The sequence below is a fragment of the Apaloderma vittatum genome, unplaced genomic scaffold (genome assembly GCF_000703405.1).
Source record: "Apaloderma vittatum isolate BGI_N311 unplaced genomic scaffold, ASM70340v1 scaffold12351, whole genome shotgun sequence".
NCBI lineage: Eukaryota > Metazoa > Chordata > Aves > Trogoniformes > Trogonidae > Apaloderma > Apaloderma vittatum.
This window is the reverse complement of record NW_009700855.1, coordinates 35885-59528: the sequence shown is the minus strand read 5'-3', so window position 1 is coordinate 59528 and position 23644 is coordinate 35885. Positions and strand designations below refer to the sequence as shown.

Genomic DNA, 23644 nt, shown 5'->3' with positions numbered 1-23644 from the left:
GCTATTCTGATACACAGAAATTTCCCCCAAATTTTTGGAATTCATTGAGTGCATTCATTATTAGGTAACAGATGGATCATAAAGATGGGAGATAGTAGGTATAAATCCTTTGTTTGTGTAGACCAGTGGTAGATTTGGCTTGTTTGTAAAATATTCCGCTGCAAATATTAAGAAATGTAATTAATTTATGTATCTTTTTTAGGAGCAATGGATGAGCTTCATAGCCTGGACCCAAGAAGACAAGAATTGTTAGAGGCAAGATTTACAGGAGTAGTAAGTGGCAGCACCGGGAGTACTGGAAGTTGCAGTGTTGGAGCTAAAGTAAGTTCTAAAAGCAGTCATCCAGATCTACCATCTTTGAAATACTGATTTAACTCACAGTCTCACTTGTGTATTATCCATGTGATTTACTTGCAAAAGTACTGAGTTAGAAAAGGCTTTCCAGAAAATCCTTGTTAGTCTGTTATTTTGCTTTGAGATAGGATTGTTTATCCTGGACCTATCTATCACATGAACATTGAATTGTTCTTAAAAACAGCAAAGAATAGGCTTATACAGGCTCTTCTGTGGTTTTGTTCTAGTGCACGTGATCAGAGATGGAAGTTTTTCACAGTATTTAGTGGAATTGTCCCTTTTGCAGATGGCCAACTACTTACAGTTTGGTTTGAAGTAGACACAGGGAGTCTGGTGTGATGTCTGTTTTTAAGATTAAACTTGTTTGAAGACTAATATATCTAGATTAACAAAACCGAATTCTTTTGACTTTCCCAGACATTTGTATAAATTTTACCTACTTCTATTGTAGGCTTTCTGCAGTCTGTCTGTTATTATCTAAACCAGGATGCAGCACTTGAGGAAAAACCTTATGAAGAACGTTAAATAGAAGGGTTTAATTACCTTCCATATTCATATGTTACACATGTTGATACATCTGCAAAATAAATTTGCCTGTACTACAAATACTGTTTAAGTTACTAGCTTCAACTTCCAAGACTGATTTCTGCAATACTATTGCTTAGCCAGAGGTAGTCCTTTTTGCCTTTGTACATTTGAATGTTCTTCACCAAGTGTAGTACTTAATAGATGTTAAAAAGATATAACACTTATTTTTAAGGCACATTTCCTCCATGACCAAAGTACTTTTGAATTCTGTTTCCGTAGTGTTTGCAGTGTGCATTTTACACAAACTGGCTAGCATTTTTAGCTTTCTATTCTACGTTTTCATTACCGGTCTTGATTACAGAACAAAATACTACGTGATAGCAGATGTTGATGAAATTTCTGGAGATGTGTGATGTATTGCTGATTACTAACAAACTATAAAGAAGTGAAATCAGTGCATAGTGATCTTGCATCATACCTTCCTAATTTGTTTTTGAGAGCGATGCAAAGGTCACAAAGCTGTGTGGTGCGGTTGACACGCTGGAGGGAGTGGATGCCATCCAGAGGGACCTGGACAGGCTTGAGAGGTGGGCCCAGGCCAGCCTCCTGAAGTTTAACAAGGCCAAGTGTAAGGTCCTGCACCTGGACTGAGGCAATCTCAAGCACAGATACAGGCTGGGCAAAGAGTGGATTGAGAGCAATCCTGGGGAGAGGGATTTGGGCGTGTTGCAGCCCAGAAAGCCAACCATATCCTGGCATGCATCAAGAGATGTGTGACCAGCAGGTCGAGGGAAGTGATTCTGCCCTTGTGAGACCCCACCTGGAATATTGCATCCAGCTGTGGAGCCCCCCAACACAAGAAAGACATGGAACTGTTGGAGCGAGTCCAGAGGAGGGCTACCAAGATGGTCAGAGGGCTGGAACACCTCTCCTACAAATACAGGCTGAGAGAGTTGGGATTGTTCAGCGTGGAAAAGAGAAGGCTCCGGGGAGACCTTTAGAGGCCTTCCAGTACCTGAACGGGACCTGCAGGAAGGCTGAGAAGGGGCTTTTTACAAGGGCCTGTAGTGATAGAATGAGGGGTAATGGGTGGGAGCTTGAAGAGCGTAGGGTTAGACTAGCTACAAGGAAGACGTTCTTTACCCTGAGGGTGGTGAGACACTGGAACAGGTTGCCCAGGGAGGTTGTGGAAGCAGCTTACGATGTAAGGCCAGGCTGGATGGAGCATTAAGCACCCTGCTCTAGTGGGAGATGTCCCTGCCATGGCAGGGGGCTTGAGACTAGATGATCTTTGAGATCCCTTCCAACCTAAATCAGTCTATGATTCTGTGCCCCCTGTCTTCTGATTGATGCAGATCCTCACCTAAGACACTTCTCTTAACTTTGACAGAAAAGCTTCACATATGTTCTTCACACATGGCAGTATCTTTTCTTTTCCTGCTTACTTTTTGTTTGATTTTGGGAAGTAGGAAGGTAGAGGGGAATACTAATATCTAGTCCTGTGATTTATCCCACCATCAGTAAAATGGCAATTATATCAGTTTAGTTTGTATTTATTTTATTTCTGAGCATTTTATATGCAAGCAGATACAGTGTATCCAAGTGTAATAGTTGGACTATGTGGAATATGCTTTTCAATATATAAATAAAATACAGTCTTTGGTCTTGGGGGGGATGTTGAGGGAGGCTTATCTGTTTTTTATTAAGAAGCCTGTTAATACCTTTTTGATCTGGTATGCAGAGGTAACTGGGAAAATGTGATGTATGAATATGGTCTCTGTTGCTCTGTTTTCACTTCAAAGGTAGAAATAAGAAGGCTTCCGCTTTGCATACATACCCAAATCCACACATAGCAAACTCATTTTCCTAACCTAGTAAGATAATACAGAAGTTGCAGCTGCATTTGTAATTTTTGGAAACATTCTAGGTCATTATTCTTCTAGTAATTAAATTGAATGGACTCTTATTGGGGCTACTGTTTTGAAAGCCTGCCTTTATCTACTGTTTTGCTGAAGACTTTTGGAATTATTGGGAAGAAAAAAGCCCATCATCTTCACGCTTCTTCAGTAAGCAAGCAAGAGTGGTAATAGGTATATAATCTACTGAGGTTATTGTTCTGACTCTGACCAGAAACTACATATAGACATTTCTATCCTAGTGACTGCCTGGGAGGGGAACACACATGGAAATTTTGTGCATTTTAACATTTATTCAGAAATGTTATTTCAGAGATAATCCAGTTTTTCAGAAGATGTCACAGATCAGTATTGTCCTGCAGACCAGTGCAGTTCTAGGATTTAATGCTTTGAAGATAACTGAGTGTCTGCCTTGGAACTAGTTGTTCTTTTGCTTCAAAGTATTTATTCTGCCTTCCTATATGGGAAAGAATAATCAAGCAATATAATTTATTCTCTTTTTTTGATAAAAAGAAGCTCGATGTTGGCTTTTTTATGTGAAGATGGAATAGACTCTTTCAGTAAAATGTCTATGTTGCCATTCTGTGTTCAAAAGATCTTTGAACAAATCAACCTTAGAAAATATGTGAATAAATACTGTAATGAGACTATTTCACAGGGGTTTTTTTTGTTACTTTGGAGGAAATTGGGGTTTTTTTAAGAATGTAGAATAATATTGTCAATAGGTTGTAATTTTCTGTCATTGAATGGATTAAAAAAATAATCTCTACAATGGCCTAGGATCTGTCTTGGAGAAAATTAAACTGCATTTCCTTTGAAAAATTTAAATTTTTAGTAGTCTCCAGCACTTTCAGCAGTATTGGCTTTTTAAGACCATTCAGTGGTATCATTTGTTGTAGGGTTTTTCATTGGATATTTTCCTATTCCCAAGTAAGGCTGAAATGGTTTTGAATGTTCTAGGATTTTGCTTGGCTTGAAAGCAATTGAAATACAGAATTTACTGTGCTCTGTCACAACATCCACCTGTCAAACTTCTTACCCCTGCAAGTCACAAGTGCTCTCGAGATAATAATTTTTTCCTTGCAAGCACGAGATTTTACTACCATTGTTATAACTGTGAGTGTTTTATAAATCCATATATAATGTGTAGTATTTTATTTGTCTTGGTAGGCCTCAACGAATAACGAAAGTTCAAATCACAGTTTTGGAAGCTTGGGATCTTTAAGTGATAAAGAATCAGAGGTAAGTATATGGAACCAGATTCTTTATTACCTCAGAATCTTAATGCTAACAATTCATAATTTTATATTCTGCTTTAAAAGCTTCTGTATAAAATAAAGTAAAATGCAAAATACGCAGCTAGATAGGAAAAAGTATGCATTACTGCAAGATACAATCTCTTGGAGGAGGAGACATGACTTCATAGAAGTTTCTTTGGATTTTTGATTTTGAAGCTCACTGCTTCTGCTTCTTTGTTACCTACATAGTTGTAATGTGAGGATACAGAGAGCTTTTGGAGCTGAAAATGCTTAAACAGTTTGCTGTCTTTTGTTTAATTAGGCAATAAGACAAACTTTGACTAGACTTTGGCTGCATCTTTGAAAATACTCTAGAAACTAGTTCGCTATATTTTCTTGAAAAATCCAGATTTACTCCAAGGTCAGGCAGCAGCTATAATCTGCCTTTGTAAAAGCTGCAGTTGTGACTGTGTGTTTTCTTAGCTGGTACCGCTTCACAATCCAGAAAAGGGTTCATCCTTTTTCTTAGATTTTAATGTGAAAAGTGCAGATTTCCTGGAGCAGAAGATTTCCCATTTAGTGATACAGTTCTCCTAATCCAGCTCTTGAGATTTACCTGATTTGGGCTCGGTGGGTCCTGCCTATGTACATCAGAGTATGTGTCGTGCTGGAGGGAGAGTTGGTTTGGAGTGGGCTTCCAGTGTTATTCTCACATGGTAAAGCTTTATTTTGGTGCCTAATTATTCATTCACTCAGTCACTGTGAGACATTTTCTGATGTGTGCTTTTATACTGGGCTGACCAGCAACTGAATTTAGCTGGTTCCCAAGACTGATACCTTATAAATAAATGTTCTCTCTGTGTGATTTCACGTTCTCCTCTGAAAAAGGCTCTGCTGTGTTTATCTCCCTCTTGCCTTTCCCAGCTGAATTTTCATTTCCAATGTACATAGACTATTTTCTTAACCAGAAGAGTCTGTCTGCCTGTTGTTTTTCTTGATGGCTTTTCCTAGAAATACTTTGGGCAGTGATGCAGTTCTGTAGTAGGTGTGGGAATGGAAATGTGCTGCAGTGGCCTGCACGTTATGATGCATTATTGCAATTCCTTGGCAGAAAATCCTATCTGTGGTGTAGCTGAGTGATCTCAGAATAGTTTTATATGTGAGATGCAGAGGCAGGGTTTTTCCAAAGCGTGTAAGTTTGAAAGTTCAACTCATATCTTCAGTCTCTGCACAGTGTTTTAACTTCAAGCCATGCTTCTGGGTAGGGATAATTTATTTTATTTTTTAAAAAAAAAATTCTAAAACTTGCGTTTTAATAGAAATAGTCTTTTCCTCTAAAATATCCCTGCACATATCTCCAGTGCACAGTGCTTCAGGTTTCTTCTATGTTTTCTGAAAGATGAGTCTTGATGACATTAAATAATGAAATATGATTTCTTGACCCATTTTTAGAAGTTATTAAATTAAATTGTAATTGTAATATGAAATATGATAATAAGCTTTTAGAATTTTGTTCTTAAAATAGCATCTGATTACTTATATGCTGGAATCCTGTGAGAAGTACACTTTAATTCCGAATATGGCAAACAGGTTGTGAGATTTTGTGTTTGTTTTTTTCTTTTAATGGTGTGACAGTGGAGATTCATAGTAATAGGGAATTCCTCTTGTGGATGATAGTGTGGAAATAAAAAGACGTGGTAAGTGGTGCCATCATTTGATGCTGAGAGAGATCTGTTGTAATAAAATTGATTTGGGGAGGAGAAAGAAGTAAAAATGCAAATCTAGGGATTGTTGAAACTAATTTCTAGCAAGAATGCCAGTTTCTGATCAAATTGTGTTAATACGTTCATGTCATCATTCTGTGCTTTCATCACTAAGTGGCACATTAGAAGAAAGTCACACTTAGTTTTCAAAACAAGGCAAGCTTCCCGTACACAGACACATTTTTGTTTTACTGGTGTGAATTTTTTTCTTCCTTTTGCACATGGGGTTGCAGAAGATAACCAATAGAACTATGGTGTTTTCTTTTTGTTTTTCCCCCCTGCCTCATGGATGTATGAAGAGGGGCAACTTAACTTGAAAAACAGTTTTAATTGAGATATTTCACAGAGGTAAACTTGTTCTGCAAAATAACTTGAAACTAGGCTTTCTTCTGAATTCAGATCAGCATTGTGAGTGGTAAACATCAGCTGGATGTTTAATCTTAATATCCCAATCTGTACTCCAGTTTCTTCTTAAATTTATATGTTATTTCTATTAAATGCTTTATTGCTGTGAGACGCAGGTCTTAATTGGAATGTGTATTAGCTGCTTTTGGTTAAGGTAGATCCTAAATTGGCTACTTCAGGTTGTGAACAAATGCTTCTTAAAATATTTTGGCATTCCCTACCATTCCTCATGTAGATTACTCCTTGTTTTGCTTACTGGTACATTCCTTTATTTATCACTAGATTTTTCTATTCTCTGTAGATAATGAATTATTTAAAGGAGGACAGCTTTGTCTGTGGCTTGATTTGTCCAGTTTGATTAGTTATTTAAATGTTTTGCTCTACTTGCTTGTAGCTGTTTAGTTGCTTCAGTTCATAATAATGCAGAACCCTCATTATAAATGTAATTTCAGAAGTAACTAAAAGTTTGATCTAATTGGATTTTATAATGTGTTGCAGAGGAAAACAGCACTGCTGTATTTGTTGTGAAGCTTTGGGGGGAGAGTAGAATTTAAAATAAGAAAATTCTGGAAAAATAGCAACTCATTCATTATGCATATGAGAAATATTAACAACTGAAAAGTCATAAGTATTATACTGGAGTTTTAAGTGTTGAGAGACAAAAAAACCCCCCACACTTCTATTTATTACACATGATTTTAATATCTTTTTTTCTATAAATATAGCTTCTGAGTTTTGCTGTTATCAGTTCTGCAGTAATGATAGAAAATATTTAACTGTACATAAAATACGTAAAAATACTTATCTGAGTTGTTTGGAGGTTACTATTATTTTAACTACTTGAGAGTTCCTACTTAGAAATGCTTATTTTATAAAAGAGAATGTGAAAAGCCAAGATGTAGAACTGTGAATCTAAAGAGAAGACTCAGGGGAAGCACATGAAATTGAGGGGTGAAGTAGGCTCACGACCGTGATGTCTGAGGCTCTGCTGGTAATGCCCAGCTGTGGGTAGCGCTGCCACGGTTTTCAGTTGAACTGTGGCTGACTGCAAAACTGTCCCGTCTCGTTCAGGAAATAGTGGAGTGGCAGTCTACATGTTGGCTCTGCGTAAATCCTTCCGAAGTGACTGAAAACAAATTCAGTCTTTGTTTATCAGGACGATAATCCTCAACATCATTAGTCTTCAGTTTCTTGTAATTCGCATGATACCATTCATTAGAAAGGATTTTGGAGAACATTTTCTAGTGATTGATGTACACTGCGCATTACCATGTGAATTTTGTACTTGGAAAAGGTGAACATGACCTTATTGGGTAACCTCATTAATAACCTCATTAGCGTGCTAATACTTTTTAGTTTTGAAGGTTAAATTAAACACTGAAATAAATCAGAAGAGCTTAAGGAAATAGACATTTGTGAACTATATTTGAGTTTCAGTTTTAAAACTATAAACCTCTTTAAATGTCTGGTTTTAAATACAAGATATCAGTCGCTACAGCTGGAAACTAATTTCGATGGGGGAAATCTTAAATGTTTAGTCATTAATTAGCTTTTAAACAAGTTTTCTGCTTGATATGGTAGATAAAACTGAGTACGTTAGAATGCTAACTGCAAAATTGAAAGCTGGAAAATAAGAATAACATGAAGATGCTTGGTTAAGTAGTTTCAATTTAGTGTTGTGGAAAGATAGCTAAATGTTACCTATTTGCCTAGAAGTGATTGCAAATTATTAAAGCAATATTTCTAAGCTATGCTTTCTGCTTTTAAACTCATACAGTCTTAAGATAACTCCATTTACAGGAGTCTGTGCTTGCTAATATATGTAATTTGAACTTCATTTGTATCCTGATAATACAATAGTTACAGTAGTAAAACTTCCAAAGATGGTTGTATGAAGCTATCGACAGAGCTAAAACTTCTAAAAAATACATGCCTAAGGAGAGCCTTTCCTGTCCTGACTATTCTTTTATAGACTGATATTTTTCTATGCATCACAGGTAACTTAAAGTGATTCTTTGTCAAAATAGATATTTTAGAATATTAGTAGTAAATTTATATTTGAAGATGTCCAGGTGAAGATTTTGGAACCAGAGCATACTTTAAATCCTTTTAGTGAGGAGCTGAAGTTTGAATTTTGATATAATTTCCTTAGCGCACAAACTGACAAATACGATGAAATGATAAAATGATGGTATCATTAAAAAATGAAGCATGATGTGATCTCAACTTTAGTGCAAGATGTTAGGGACCGTTGATTTCTTGAGTTTAAAACAAAGTTGGTGTAATGGCTTCTGTGCTTTCTCCAGTAGCTGGAATGAGGCTGCTTGGAGGCAGAATATGCACACAGCTGCACCAGCTTTTCCCTGAACCAAAGCAGCCTCCGGAGTTTAAGCTTACGCTGGGGAGACTAACTGGCTTGAATCCTCAGATCAAGGGAGAGCAAATATAATTTAGAGATGCTTCTGATCACAGCCTTTTTTCTTGTTATCTGTGTTGTACATGCTGATTGTGGTTTCTAGGCAACTATATACAATGTTTCTGGAATGCATTTTTAACAGATCTGTATTTTTTGACTTATCGATATTTTTTGTTGACTTTCTTGAGAGCCAAACACAATGGGGAGGAGATGAAGACACTTTCCAAGTGGATAGTTATTAAAATTTTGAGCAATTGCTCTCTGTTTTTCTTTCTTAAATCTGAAGCAGATTCTAGAAATTTACAGTTTGTATTAGTTTAGAGATGACTTCCTCATTTCCAAAAATGCGTAACATTATTGGCTTCCTATTGAAGGACTATGGCTTCATGTTTATACTGTGGCAATGTTTACAGAACACCGTCAGGAATCAGCTTATTTCACTAAATATTAAGCTTTAAAACACCCACAACTACAATACAAAGATCTCTGTAAAATGTAGCCATAAGTGAAACCAAATCAGGTGTTTGTAAGCTCCAGAATGGATGAAAAGGTTAAGTGCTAAACAATTAATATGTAGAATTGCCTTTTGGGAAATTGTTTAAGAATTATAACTAGCTTTCTTAAATATATTTTCTAGCTTATATTTATCTGGGTGGCTAAGGATCATATAATCTACTTTAACTACGATCTGAAATTATATCCCTGCTGAATTGTGAAATTATGTTTTGTGAATGGAGATTTCAATTTATTTCACAATAATATAGCAGTAATATAAATAAATAGAGATGCTGCTGGATGAAATTCTTTTTGTTGTTTGTAGACTCCAGAGAAAAAACAGTCAGAACCTTCCAGAGGAAGAAAAAGAAAAGCAGACACTCAGAGTGAGAGCAGCCAAGGTAAACTAAAATGTAACTGAATCAGATAGCTATTGAATGTATTTAATGAAATTATAATGCATGAAGTTTTGACTCTTAGCCTTAAAAATTCTGTGTATTTCCTTGCATAAGACAGGTGTTGGGTTTTGGAAGATAAATTAAATACGTACTGGAAAGGCTGGGCAAACAAAACCTGAACTGGGCTGATAATTTCCCGTAAGAATTGTGTGCTAATCTATAAGTTGCAGTTATAATACAACTCTGTATGCTTTTTAAGAGTTGTAGCAGTTCTTCGCTTCTGAAATACCTTTGTGGTTTGTGTTTCTTTTCAGTAGGTAAGGGAGAAAAGGGATTACGGATTATAATATCTGATTGCTTGGTTTTCAGGTGTATCTAAAATTGAATTCTATTCTTCCTTTTCTATGGATTATTGCACAGTGTAGTGGTCTAGAGGATGGGAAATATTTTTATATTTACAAAGCATAGTTTTTGTTATTCCTCTCTTTAGCATGACTTTTCGAGGAGGAATGGTGGGAATTTAACCTCAAGGCAAAAATTAATCTAAAGGGGAGTGGAAAGTTTTGATAAGATCTTTATTAGCTAGGAAATGTCACTTCAGATACATATCAATGGGGTCTAGATCTGGACATCCTCATGCTGCAACATGCTATTTATTGAAGAATTATGTAGTTTCACTAAAATTATTTTATTTTTAAGTGTTACATCATAGAGACCTGCTTTATTCAGAGATCTTAAATGAAATTTCCTATTTCTGTTCTTCTAATAGCCTGTCCTTCCCTCTGCCAATGAAAGTTGAAATTAGAGATGACAGGAATTTTTGGAACTTTTTGGCATAGACACTATGTTCATAATGTCTTACTATTTTACTGTCAGCAGCAGTGCAACTGAATAGTCCACTGCAATATTCTCAAGGAACTGGGCTAGGAAACTGCATCTTGGAGTGGTACAGTGTATCTGAAGCACAGCAGATACTGCTGTTGTATTGACAAAAAGGAATGAGATCCATCTGTTGTCTGTTGTATTCCTAAAATTTTGACTTTGCAACATGCAAAATAATCCATAAATGTTGAAGAAAAGCATTGTTTAGAATGTGAAGATAATTGGAAAGTGGGATAAAATCAGCGTAAATCTGTTTATAATTGGCTGCGCCAAAATAATTTGATTAATTTCTTCAGTGCAGAGTTCTGTAACATGACACAGAATAGATTTTTCTATACTGCAAAGGAATGCAGTCTCATTTATCGGCATGAAAGCAAAATTTAAATTGATAAAGTGATACATGATAATTTAGCATGAAGACATCACTAGCAGAATTATAGGGTAGGTAAAGAACTGGCTGGAGGGCAGTAGCAGTGATATGTGTGCTAACTGGGTAACTGCTGGTGGAGTTAGCTGTGTGCTCTTCTAGGTCCTTGAATTATCTAAATATTGCTGTTACAAAGTCTTAACACAAGAAGGATTGCCAAATGATTGTTTTGCTTTTTGGTATATCTTAGTGACACAAAATTACACAGCAGTGCAAGTATAGGACTGAAAAGAATTCTTCAGGGCTGAAGCAATATAAAAGCTTGAAAATCTTGCCTAAAAAGTACGAAATTACATTTTTGGACCTAATTTGATCTCCTAATTTATCAAAAAAATTTCTTGCTATAAAGAAAAAGCTATGAACAATGATCTGTTTTCAAGATGTCTCCTAAACAGGTAGATTTATCAGTCATTTTAGGGACAAATAAAGCATTTATGCCATTCACTAAGGCACTGGTCCAACCTCTGGAATGCCATGTATGGGTCAGGTCCTCACGTTGAAGAAAGTTTAAATCACATTGGTGCTTCTCAACTCTCAATACTGATTAAGATAAAAGAAATTCTACTCTGTCATTCTGCTCTGTAGTTAAGCCTGTGAGTTAGCCAGTTCGTAATGAAGTTGGGAGGATTGGAAATACTTGTCATCCTCCGTGCCCACACTGTTACGGGCACTTAAGGAAATCTTCAGGCTGAACATCTGGGCACAATAGCTCATCTGGAGCTAATAGCCTTGGTTAATTTGGTATTTCGGAAGTGGGTGAACTTTGACAGTGCTTGGAAAGGGAGGAAAAACTTGGAGCTAAAGGTTGGATCTGTAGGATGAGAGATGTTTCCTGTTATCTATGAGATGTCTTGGGTTACAGTTAACTTTGCACTAATGTGGTTTAGGAGTTGAGGTATGACTTAATTTCTGATTTCTCAATGAATGGAATATGCAAATCTCTTTGTGGCCAATCCCTTAATTATCTGCATAGGGAGACCACATATTAGCACATCAAAGAAAACAGATTAACAAGTGGTAAGATTTTACTATAATGACTGTGTAGGTAATTTATTTCGTCAGTTCTAATGTATTAATGTATTTGTTTCAGGAAAGAATATTGGGGGACGTGGTCACAAGATAAGTGACTATTTTGAGGTAAGTTTTTTGTGTGTGTTTGTTTTTTGTGTGTTTGTAAAATTTACTTTAGCTTTAAAATTTACTTTTAGGTTTCTTCGGATGTTACAAAATTTTTTTTTGTAATGGACAGGCCTCTTGAGAGGATACTTTTTTTTTTTCTTTATGTAGGTTTATGAGTACTAAACCTCAAAGTAGAGATGCAGTTGTCTCTTGGTGCAGCCTGAGCCAAAATGCAAACCCCATTTTCTTTCACACTTTTTAAATGGCTAACAGCTACACTAACAGACTAATAGAAGTAATACAGTCTGATTCACAAATTCTGTGTACAACATGAGCTGTATAAATCAGTAGATGTATAATGTATTTTGATGAGAAGATTGACTAATTGGAGGGCCATGTCTTATCTACAGTACCAAGGTGGAAACGGCTCTAGTCCAGTGCGAGGCGTGCCTCCTGCGATCCGATCTCCTCAGAATTCACATTCCGCTCCTTCTTCTGTAAGTTTGTGAATATCATAACTGCTGGAGATACTTTTGTAGTCTGGAAGTAGCATAACTGAAAAGAATTTATATTCAAGGGAAAATTCTTCAAAGGAAGGAATTCTGGGAAGGATTTTATTCTTTCAGTGAGAGGAGAGGGGGATGTAGTTAATATTAAAAATAAAAATGTCTGTTAACCCTGGGACTTTCTAAAACATCATTTTAAAATGCAAAGTAATGGTGTAAAATGTTGAATAAATGTTAGAATATCCTGACGATATCTATTCACAAGCCTCACAGAGAAACAGGGAGGATTTTTGCTACTTATGAGAAAACTGAACCCCAATCTCAGCACTTAAAACAGTTTAATTTTTGATAAGTCCTAAGTTTTTAGATAACTGACACTTAATTTGACTGTTTCCTTTTAAAATTCTCTTCGCTGGTCACACTAATTTTATTTCCCTTCTCATATGCACAGTTTCAGTGGCACGCATATACACAAGTGGGTCCAAATGGCCAAACAGATTCTGCCAGTTACAGAAAGGATTTGTTTTCTCTGCTGGTAGACCTCAGCCTTTATTCCCCGTACTTTCAATTTCAGGCATCATCTTATTCTTGCTTAACTGTAATACAGATAATAATACAGATTGTGGAATTTGAATTGGAAATGGTCTCATTCACTCAAACCTTGTGGGTTTTGGGAAGTTTTGTTAACAGGGTTTGTGTTCTGATCTGCACTAGATTCTCCTTTATGGTTCTCCGGTGGGAAATAACCACTCCAAAAGTAACTTGTGTTACGTTTTTTTTTTTTTTGAATTGTGAAAGCCTAGAATTGGAAAAAGAAGCCTGTGTAAGACAGATACCACTTTACGTCAGTTTTGTATTTTCTTAAATCTTTCAGTCTGTTTCCCCAAAGTGACAATCTTAATTTTCTCAGAGAATATATTACATCCTTTCTAAACTGCAAGAGGTATGTAATAGCATAGTGATAGCTCTCAATGCAGTGCTCCAAGGAGTATCTTCTGTAATAAAGATACTTTCTTTCTCTATTCTATATGATTTTTCTGCCAAGAGTTGTATATAGGCTGTGTTCGTAGTTGAATATGCCATTGTATCTAAAATCCTTTGTTTTCATGCATTCTAGGTCCGACAGAATAGTCCTTCTCCTACTTCATTAGCTTTTGGGGACCACCCTATCACGCAACCAAAGCAGTTATCTTTTAAAATTATTCAGGTAACTACTTTTGAGATATCCTATATCATATCAGACTAACAAAAATGTGATAGATATGTTTGTTTCTTTGTCTTTCAACTTCTAGACACTTAAAAGCTTTCAAAAGCTTTGCTTTTTTACAATCTGCCGAAGTTCTTTTTTGTATTCTACACTTGCTCTGCTTCCAGTGTTATGCTTCATGAGTAGTTAGATGACCATGTTGTTGGGAGGGTTTTGCTCAAGATTTTAGCGGTTGTGTGATGTTAGAAATAGAGGCTGCTTTTCCAGGCAATATTTGAAGTGACAGCTGCTGCTGTCGTATTGCATTTAAAATATGATAGTGAAGAAGAAGAATGAGATGGTAATCAAAAAGATCAAGATACGATTTTGTCATAACTTTTAAAAGCCAAAAGCAACTGCTTTATCCTCTCCGCTGTTTCTGACGTGATCTATCACAAGTTAGAAAACACTACTTTGCCTGTTGACCCAATGCACAGAATTTAAAGTAGTTAGTTGACATTTACATTCTTGCCCTGGTTTGTCTGCTTTTTCTGTGAACAATACCTTTTCAATTAGTGATAAAATCTTTTAACACTTAGTGGTTTGTTCCAGCTATTTACAGTCATCCTTATGAAGAGGGAAAGCAGTTTTAAATAAGAACCTTCCATGACACTTCTAAGATGCGTAAAGATAAGATGTGCCAGTTTTGCATGTTTTAAAGTAGTTTATTTCTTTGTGTAACTAACACAATAAAAATAATGCAGTAAATGCTAAAGCAAAGGATAAATATTTCAAAATGTTCTTTTTAGACTGATCTCACAATGCTGAAATTAGCTGCGCTAGAAAGTAATAAAAATCAAGACTTGGAAAAGAAAGAAGGTCGTATAGATGACTTACTCAGGGTAAGTGTTAGACTTGGAATAGAGATGTTTATTCAGAACAACAGACAATTAATCTGAGGCAAATATTTTAAATATTTGACTAATATTTTTTATAAAAATTATTCTGGAGTTATCTAAATTAAACGGTGAAATGAGCTTTTAATTTTTGTATTGTTTTCTTCTGAAAATCTGAGAATTCTATAAAACAAAATGTATAAGGTGCTGTGTTTTTTTTCTGCTTCTGTGCTACAGCTTGTTAATAATTAAATACGTTTCTAGACTTTCTGAAAGTACAAAGAAAGCTGATGCTGTTTCGCAGGCACTTAATTCCGTAACTTCATAATATAATTTCGTGTAACAGGTGGTTTTTTTATTTTTCTGATTGTGAATAGTAGTTATCAGTGAGGCAACTGTTGGCAGTTTCAGAATGGAGGTGAATGTGACAGTAATTATTACTGGCTATAAATAACTACTTTTAATAAGAAACGTATGCTATACTGTGCTCCAAGACCCGTTTTCAGAAGACAATTCTTAATACTTGTGCTCTTGAAAGAAGTGTTGGAGAGGTGATATATAGAAATATGAGAGAATAAAATATATTCATAACGCGTAATCTATTTAGTATTTGTATGTGGACTGTTTTAGCATGTGTTCGACAGTATGGATAAGCAAACCTAACCTATTTAAAAAAATGTTTCAAAGAGATTATTGCTGTGTCTTTTTCTGGGTTGGTAAGGTAAATATAGTTGGAATGTAGGGAACTTGTTAAAATTCATACTCAGGTAATTGAAACTTCTATCATAGTGAATTTTTTGTTTCCTTTGACATTAAAAATGTTAGATCTTCACATGACTTCAGCAATCGGATGTAAAGGACCCAGAGCTAAAATTAGCTTCCAGTTTAGCACTGGAGGACTGGAAGAGTGACCAGTCCAATTTTTTTAATATATTATTTATATGTACAATGCTCTGTAATGCAGAATGCAGTTCAATATAAAGGAAATAAAAAAGGAAGCAAGGCATCCTTCTGCAGATGAGTTTAGATCTGTGAAATGAGATTTTTGCCTATATGTGTGCTTTATGCATTTTCCTTACTTTAGTCACATGAACATAGATAGTTTTATTTTCTGGGACAGCTGATTAAAAATAGTGCTTAGATGTATCTTTTCATATCCTGTGTATATTTGTTAGGCTAACTGTGATCTTAGAAGACAAATAGATGAACAACAAAAGCTACTTGAAAAATACAAAGAAAGGTTAAACAAATGTATTTCAATGAGTAAGAAGCTTCTAATTGAAAAGGTAAGTTTACCATTTTAAAAATCTTTGTGATTAAAAACTGTGAGGGTGCTATAGAACTCTATTATGATTTCATTTTCACTTTGAACTTTTTCACATTAGTCTCAGAGACTGAAACTTCATGTGCATGGTCTTTATCTGGCAGTGAGTGTTTTTATAAGCCTGAATAGGAAAAATAAAATGTGGAGCCTTTTTCAGATCATGGAACATGTACCTTTTAATTTAAGAGGGTGTTCATATAATGAATAATTAAGATATAACGAAGCATAAAAGATAAGAATTTAGTATGTGGCAGATTTTCTGGACAAACTTTAAAATTGTAGTGAAGTGGATGAAAAAAAATTCTGAACATAATCTGTTGCAGGGGGAGAGATAAAAAACCTCTTTGTGAGACACTTAAGTGACTGAGAATTTTTGATGTAAAATGATAAAAAGCTATGGTAACTCAGAGTTAATAGAAACAAGGAAATGTAAGTTGACCATTCACCTTTGTACTACTATGAAAGAAATATTTATTTCAAATTTAATGCCAATTATATTTAAACTTGCAGCCATTTCTTAAAAGGCAAGATACCTTGTTTCTCTTCCTCTTCTTTAAAGTAGCCTTACTTCTTAAAAAAAAATGAATAGAAAATCAGCTTACTACATATCAGGAGGGCACAAACTGCTCCGTTAGAGGATTAGGGAGAGTTTCCTCACTAGCATGCTTTAAATAAACTAGTGCAGTCCTCTTAAATTCCAGCATAAGGGGAATGCAGGGAAATGTTCTGTTCAGCATGAGGCTAGGTGGACATCTTCAGACTGAGAGTATCGCAGAGGCCATTTTTTGTGCGAGGCCATGCGGGCCGCCTTGTCAGTCTAGAAGTCTTTTTGCACAAATGTCAGCTTCTCACAGGTTGTTGTGTGTGGTTTTGGGGCACATGAATTTCTTAAAGAAGCAAGCATTTGTACCGAGGAAGTATCTGTCCATCAGTGGGGTTCACAGTGTTCGTTCTTCTTGGGCTGAAGCAGCCTGGGCAGTCACTCCGAGTTACTCCGAGTGACTGGCTGGTTGCAGTTAAGGCTACCTGCAGCGTGTTCCCATTTCAGGATTCCTGAGCTCCCTCAATTTGGTACAAGTAGTAACATAGATGCTCTGTCAGGGGAGTTTCCTGGGCAAGTACAGCAGATGCACTCTTTCTGAGAGATAAGCAGGCTCGTTTAGTATAATAGATGTGTACAGCCATGATCTTAATTATATGCCTGTATGATGGTGATAACTTTATCAGTTTTGCTGTATTTACAAATAAGATGTTTTGTTAATTCTGAAGAACAGCAAACTTTATAGGAAAGCTGATTCAAACTCGGATATTTCTTTGATGTAGAAATTGTCATTAGTACCAAACCAGATGTTTGCGTTCTGCAGAAATTAGAATAAATGAAGTAAAGAAATAAAATGTATTTTCATTTACTCTCTTTTTATCCTTCCCTTAGAAAGTTGTTGTTGGAGGAAAAACCTCTGAGTGTTGTATTAACTTCTTGAATACTTTAATATTGCTAAATACTAATTTTTTTTGTTTTCCTAGAGCACACAAGAAAAGCTGGCAAGTAGAGAGAAGAGCATGCAAGACAGATTACGCCTGGGGCATTTTACAACAGTTCGTCATGGTGCTTCATTTACGGAACAGTGGACAGATGGCTTTGCATTTCAAAATCTTGTGAAGTTAGTCAATGCTATGTTCTTAAAATTCTCACTAATTGTTAGTTCCCTCTAGTGGAATTTTTTATCACTGAGGTTCTCGGGTTGGAGCGGCTTTTCATACATTTTATCTTGCTTTGCCTATTGAAGACTGAGAGTACGATACAGAACTTCCTTAATCAGCTGAGAGAATACGAAGGCTGGCTGTCTTTGAAAGACAGTTTGGTTTCACTTGATTTTAACTATCCTTAGAAAAGCATGAATGAACTAAATGAGCAGCACATAATTATTCAGCTCAGCTGGCAGAAAGAGCTGTAAAACTAAATCAGCAGCTAACCGTGTACCGTTGGTGATCAGTGAGGGAGATGAGGTCTGTGAAGTTGTCATTGGTCACACAGGTGCTGCCTCCACATCCATCACTGCAGCAGTTTTTTCAGGCATCCGGCTCCTCAGTGCTCTGAAGCAGGAGTAACGGATTTGGCAGCCTCAGATAGGGTCTAGTGCAAGTGGATGGGGAAGAGCAGCCATCTGGAAAAGAGCTGCTGCAACAGGTATTTTAGCAGAGATGGGGCCAAGATAAAGGGCTCTGGGAGACCATCAGAGGTGGTGTTAAAATAATTATGCTGTGCCTCAAAAGCTGTTCTTTGGTAATGAGTCTGGTTCAATATTTGGAGATATATATATACACACATACACATAGATATATTAAAAAGTAAACCACCAAGATTTTAGTTTTTGAAGGGCAGTCTATAGGTCTTAACATTATGTGATTGCCTAGGGCATTGGGATTTTTTAAGAAAATCTTAAAAACAATCTGTATATGTATTTCGCATAAAAGCTGTAATTATTTACTCTAGAAACCAACTGATGGTTTGTTTGGGAATGGTCAGATCAAATTCAGTATTTGGCATATAAAAAAGTACTCCATTGACTCTTACGTTTCTTTTGGAGCTATAAAGGAAGCTATCCACCAGTTCAGATACTTTTTTTTTTTTTTTTTCCCTCCTCTTTAACAGAGAAATCATGTGTAACACTTTCAAAAATGAAACAACCCCAAAATCAAAAAACGCCACATATTTCAAAAGTAAATTATGCTAAAACATTAGCAAAATTTTTCTACCTCGTGAAGGACATTGATGTTCTTTATCCTAGGAAGTGTTTTCACATGTACAGAAAGTTTTCTAAAAATTTCTTAATGCCTTAACAGTTAGAAACATAGTTCTTAAAAAAAATCAAAATTATGAAACTTTATTAAAGCTTTATTTTTTTTTTGATTTACAGGCAGCAAGAATGGGTGAATCAACAAAGGGAAGACATTGAAAGGCAAAGAAAGCTCCTGGCCAAGCGAAAGCCTCCAACTACAAATAATTCTCAGGCACCATCTGCCAATTCTGAACCCAAGCAGAGGAAAAATAAAGCTGTGAATGGGGCAGAAAACGATCCCTTTGTTAGACCAAATTTACCGCAGCTGTAAGTTTAACATTTCAATCAGTCTTTTACATAAATTCTCAGATATTGTCTGTGTGAGTTCTATTCAAATAACAGCATAAAAAGACACTCAGTATATTCAGCAGCTATATTCTCACTGACGACTTGCTGATGTTAGAGAAATTTGCACCACTGCCTATGAAGATGTTGTACAGTTGCCCAATTTATTTTTGGTAAAGTCACCAGAGAAAGGCCCATTCGGTGTTTATGCAGTGTTCCTTCGGTTTTCCTGAGGAGTCCTTACTCTGGTTTCCTGCTCTTGTAATGTCACCGATACCTCGTGAACTTGTTTTGATCCACATTGGTTTAGGAGCCTCTCCTTTAGTTAGAGGTCATTTGACTTTTCCTGTAACAATCTTTAGCTGACAATAAGAACTTTTCTTCAGCTTTAGTATTGGAAGACATGTCTAAAACCAGATTTTTTTCCTGCCCTTTGAATGCTAGATGTTAGAGAGCAATTGTCAGGAGTTAGTGATCCCATTTCACATATTGACAGTGTTGGTTTGTGGGGTTTTTTTTGTCATTTGAACATAAAAATTGAGAGCTGTCAAAAAATTCTCCATTTTTCAAGTGGCTTTGTTTCCTGTGGACTGAAATGGTATAATTCAAGGCACAAACAGATGCATTCTTGACATCTGAGTATTTTATGAGGTTGCTGCTTGGTGGTACTAGTTACTGCTCTTGATGCTAAGAGGCTAGAGCTGGTCGTGTTCCTAGTCAACTTAAATAAAAAGTAAACAGCTAGGGTTAAAAGACTAACAAATTAATCTATCTTTGCAGAACTAGACTCTGTGGTGAACATGGTCACCTATCACCTCTCACTTGTGGAGGTAGTAATTTATACCTCTGGGGTGGGGGCTAAATAAATTACTCTGGTTAGATCTGCAAAATACGTATGTTTGGACCATCAATTTGAAGACAGCTGCATGTATTTTGCATAATTCTTCAAGTTAACATTGTGAAATTGTTTGGCTGTGACAAAAATACCATGAAAATACAGTAGTAAGGCTGGTGATGTAAGCAGATCTTGATTAGTGTTGCTCATTTATTTTGGTAGAGAACTGAATAATCATGAATTAAATGAATTCTTTAGTAATGCTTAGTGCCTGTGTTTCTTCTTATATTATAATTTAGTACTTCTGAATAATATGGTAAGGATTGTCATCATGTTGCAAATGCCCTTTTCGTTTAAATGTAATACCTCTTGTTAATAAAAGTAACATTTAAGTAATGGAAAAGACCTGAAAAATAACAGAACTTTTAATTTGCTATCATATCTTCATTCTTGTTAAATTTCCATAATCTTATTGCTGCTTTAGGAGGTGATAAAATATACATTTGGGAAAAAATACAGAAGACATTCTACTTAATAAGTAGAACAAGATGAATTCCTGATAATATGCTTCTGACTATTCTCTGGTGTTACACAGTTTTAAATAATTCCTAAATTACTAAAAACTTTCTAAATTTTCATTTCATTTGGCTTAACCAGTTACATGTTAAATGGTACATGAAAACGTTTGCTGGTTATGAAATTACAAGAAAAATCAGAATTACCCTTTTGTATCTAATGCTAGCATAAGTGTAAGCTGCTGTTGAATCGAAACTGTTTTGCTTTTAAGTATCCTAATTTGATCATTACATAATCTAGCTATGAGATCTATGATTGCGTGTCTATACAATAAGCTTATAAATTTTGTTCCAGACCTTTGAGAAGATCTGTTACATGTCTTGAAATCACAGAATCATCAAGCCACATCATGTTTTTAGGCTTTTATTTGAAAGGGTTTTATTCATGTGTGTATGTAAGATTTATTATAATTTTGTATAGTAGTCTTTGTTGATTCCTCTCTACTTCTCCGTACAGAACTTGTGTGTCTTAGTTAAACAATTATTAATTGAGCACTTCCATTTTTAGAGTAAATTTTTCCTCTATTGTATGTGATTCCCTCCTATTATGTTGTGCTTATCACTGTTCCTGTGTTACTTCAGAAGTAATGACCTTAATTAGTATTGCCAAATGGAAGAGGCTCTGTTTATATGAGGCGTAGGGAAGGGCATTGCTGCTTGAGGTTAATGAACTAAACCATTAGTAAATCGGTGCAACATATATGCGATTAGGCAGATCTTTTTAAACAAACAAACAACTTGCTGAAGGTTGTTAGCAACAAATGTCCCCACCACTGCCTTCTTTGCTTTAGAAAATGTCTCCAGCTGCAGGTATTGACAAGACAAAATGATCCGTAGCTTTGTAACAAGCAGTATTTAGTTCTGAAAACAGTGTTAACTGTTTTGAAATGGATTGAAGGTGTTGCCTGAGGCATTCTCAGTAAGAGTGTTGTTTTAGTTTATCTGAATATACTGCGATCTCTCATACAAATTTAAAAGCAATTTTTTTTTGCACTGAAGTTACTAGTATAAAAGTGGCAATCTGCCAGTGTCCTGTGAGTGAATGGTAGGTTTGGTGTTTAAGTAACATGCAACAGGTGAGTCTAAACACTCTCCTGGTTTTCCATCGTTCGTTCTTGTTTCATGGCCCAAACCAAAACTAAAAAGTAGTTTCAATTTTGAGAGATATCTTTTCTATTGAGCAAAGTAATTTTATTAGTCTTACATGAAATGAATAAATAGAAATTTATTTAAAGAAAAAAACTTTTTTTGAAGTAGAGATTGCTGCCTTAGCCCCGGAAAAACCTTTTCAAAAACTATTCCAAATTGTTTGGAGACTGAGAGATTATACTGCTAGTCCCCAGTTCTTGGAAGCAGCTCTTGTTTCATTTGTAGGAGCAACATTTTGTTTCGTTTAGGTGGCACAGTCCTCCCTGTGCAGCTTCCGCTGTGTCGGTTGCATTCACTTCCCAGTCGCCCCTTCTCTGCTTCCCAGTTCCTCCATGGGAGCCTGCGTGCATCCTTGTCCCTGCGTACAATTTAGAACGGGAGAGCAGAGGGAGCTGGCAGAGTTTGTTACTGTAGCTGAAGAAATGCATCATTCAGAGGGAGCATTCTGTTCTGTATGGAACAAATAGAAGTATTTTCAGAAACTTTCTTAGGCTGAAGTGCCAACAGTGTCTCAGGCTTTACAGGACAAGTAAAGACAGCTGCTTTCCTGAGGCAGTCTCTTTCTAAGGCAAACATAGAAACAATGGGGAAAAAATACCCCAGTGGGAGGCTTTGTCTTGGTCAGTGTCTGCTCATCCTTGTAGAAGTGTAATGAACTAGAGTGAGAGTAAGGTTGGACCAAAGAAAGAAGCTCCTTGGAAATTGTAGCCTAAAGCTTGTATTGGATGTGTGTGGCTGTTTGGGGCTGTGGCCACATTCAGCTGTGCCTATTTATCCAAGATGGTTTTTCAGCTGGAAAAAGGTGAGAGGAGAGATGGTTGTAAACATGCCAGGCTTGATCATCATGAAAACAAGGAGAACATGGCCATTTTGGTTCTTCATCTTGTCTGTACCTGCTAAAAAGAATGTTTTCATCATAGAAGAAGATTTTGTCTGAACTTGTGAGGCAGAAGCTCAAAGAATATATTATGTGTAGCCATGTGCACTGTGTCAAAGACTTTTGAAATTTGACAATGAAAATGTTAAATGACTGTAAGCCCTATTTTTGCTAATTTAAAAATGTTTAAATTAGTAGTAATAATAATAATTAAGCAAGCCTTTCAGGGTAGGTACGCTGTCTAGTTTCTTCCAGTGACAATATATATATAAAATTATATTTATATATGTGAAGTACCTATCACCATATGGATAAACATTCTTTGGAATCACTCTGATGGCACACCATAGCCCTTCACATCATGGTAAAATTACACGGCATGCACAGAATACGTCCAGTGCTTTTTTTTGTGGATTTCGGGAATGCATTGCATTGGTATGGTTGTATCCTTTGGGTGTAGATAGTTAAAATATGGCACTTATCACACAGTAGTTTTGAGCCAAAAAGATGACAGTCAGGACCAGACTATTAGCAGATTAATTCATACAATGTACTCCCAGCTGCCCTTCTTCCCTAACGTTCCTCAGGTCAAGCTCAATCCTGACTGTCTGTTGTTTAGGGAATGGCAGCAGCCTGTTTTTTTTCCCTCCCCTGTGCTCCTGAGTGTTTCTGCCTCCACATCTGATGAGACCCGTGTGTCTCTGGTCATGGAGGAACAACCCCTTCTGTGGGAAATGATGGCATCTCGCAGGTGACTTCTGTTTTCAGCAGGTGCCTTCAGCGTGTCACTTCCCCGCAGAAGGCGGTGGGAAGCGACGGGCCGGTGGGAAACCATCTCTAGGGTTGATGTGTTCAGCCTGTGCAGTGAGGTGGTGGCCTATTGCCAGAAAAAACTGACGGCATGCACGCTGTCATTGTTTTGCCCTCGTTTGTCATGTGCTGTTTTAGTATGAGTATAAAGTACAGGATATTTATAGATAAAAAGTAATTACTTCAAAAAAAAAAAGTAAATGTTTCTAAATTTGAGGAAATAAAGTTTTGTTTTTCATAAGTAAACAAGCAAAATCCAAAGTGGCTGTGTACAGTTCAGCATTTTCTGTGTCTTCCTCCAAAATGTGGTGGTCAACAACAAGAGTTTCAAGTTGCTGTGAATCATGCTGTGCCTCTAATAGAGTTAGATTTGTAAGGAAATAGAAAAATGGAAAACAGTCTTTTATTGGGATATACCAT

The 23644-nt window shown here is 36.2% G+C and overlaps 1 protein-coding gene across 1 annotated transcript in view; it reads left to right on the top strand.

Annotated features, from left to right (window-relative positions):
• TLK1 (tousled-like kinase 1) overlaps nt 1–23644 on the top strand; it is a 50389-nt gene that overhangs the window by 8865 nt on the left and 17880 nt on the right. Inside the window, exons 3-12 of the mRNA XM_009878914.1 lie at nt 203–321; nt 3969–4040; nt 9441–9516; nt 11913–11959; nt 12352–12438; nt 13565–13654; nt 14443–14535; nt 15705–15815; nt 17378–17514; nt 18772–18960. Of these exons, the coding sequence (XP_009877216.1) occupies nt 208–321; nt 3969–4040; nt 9441–9516; nt 11913–11959; nt 12352–12438; nt 13565–13654; nt 14443–14535; nt 15705–15815; nt 17378–17514; nt 18772–18960 (1016 nt within the window). The 5' untranslated portion in view covers nt 203–207. The remainder of the gene's footprint in view (nt 1–202; nt 322–3968; nt 4041–9440; nt 9517–11912; nt 11960–12351; nt 12439–13564; nt 13655–14442; nt 14536–15704; nt 15816–17377; nt 17515–18771; nt 18961–23644) is intronic.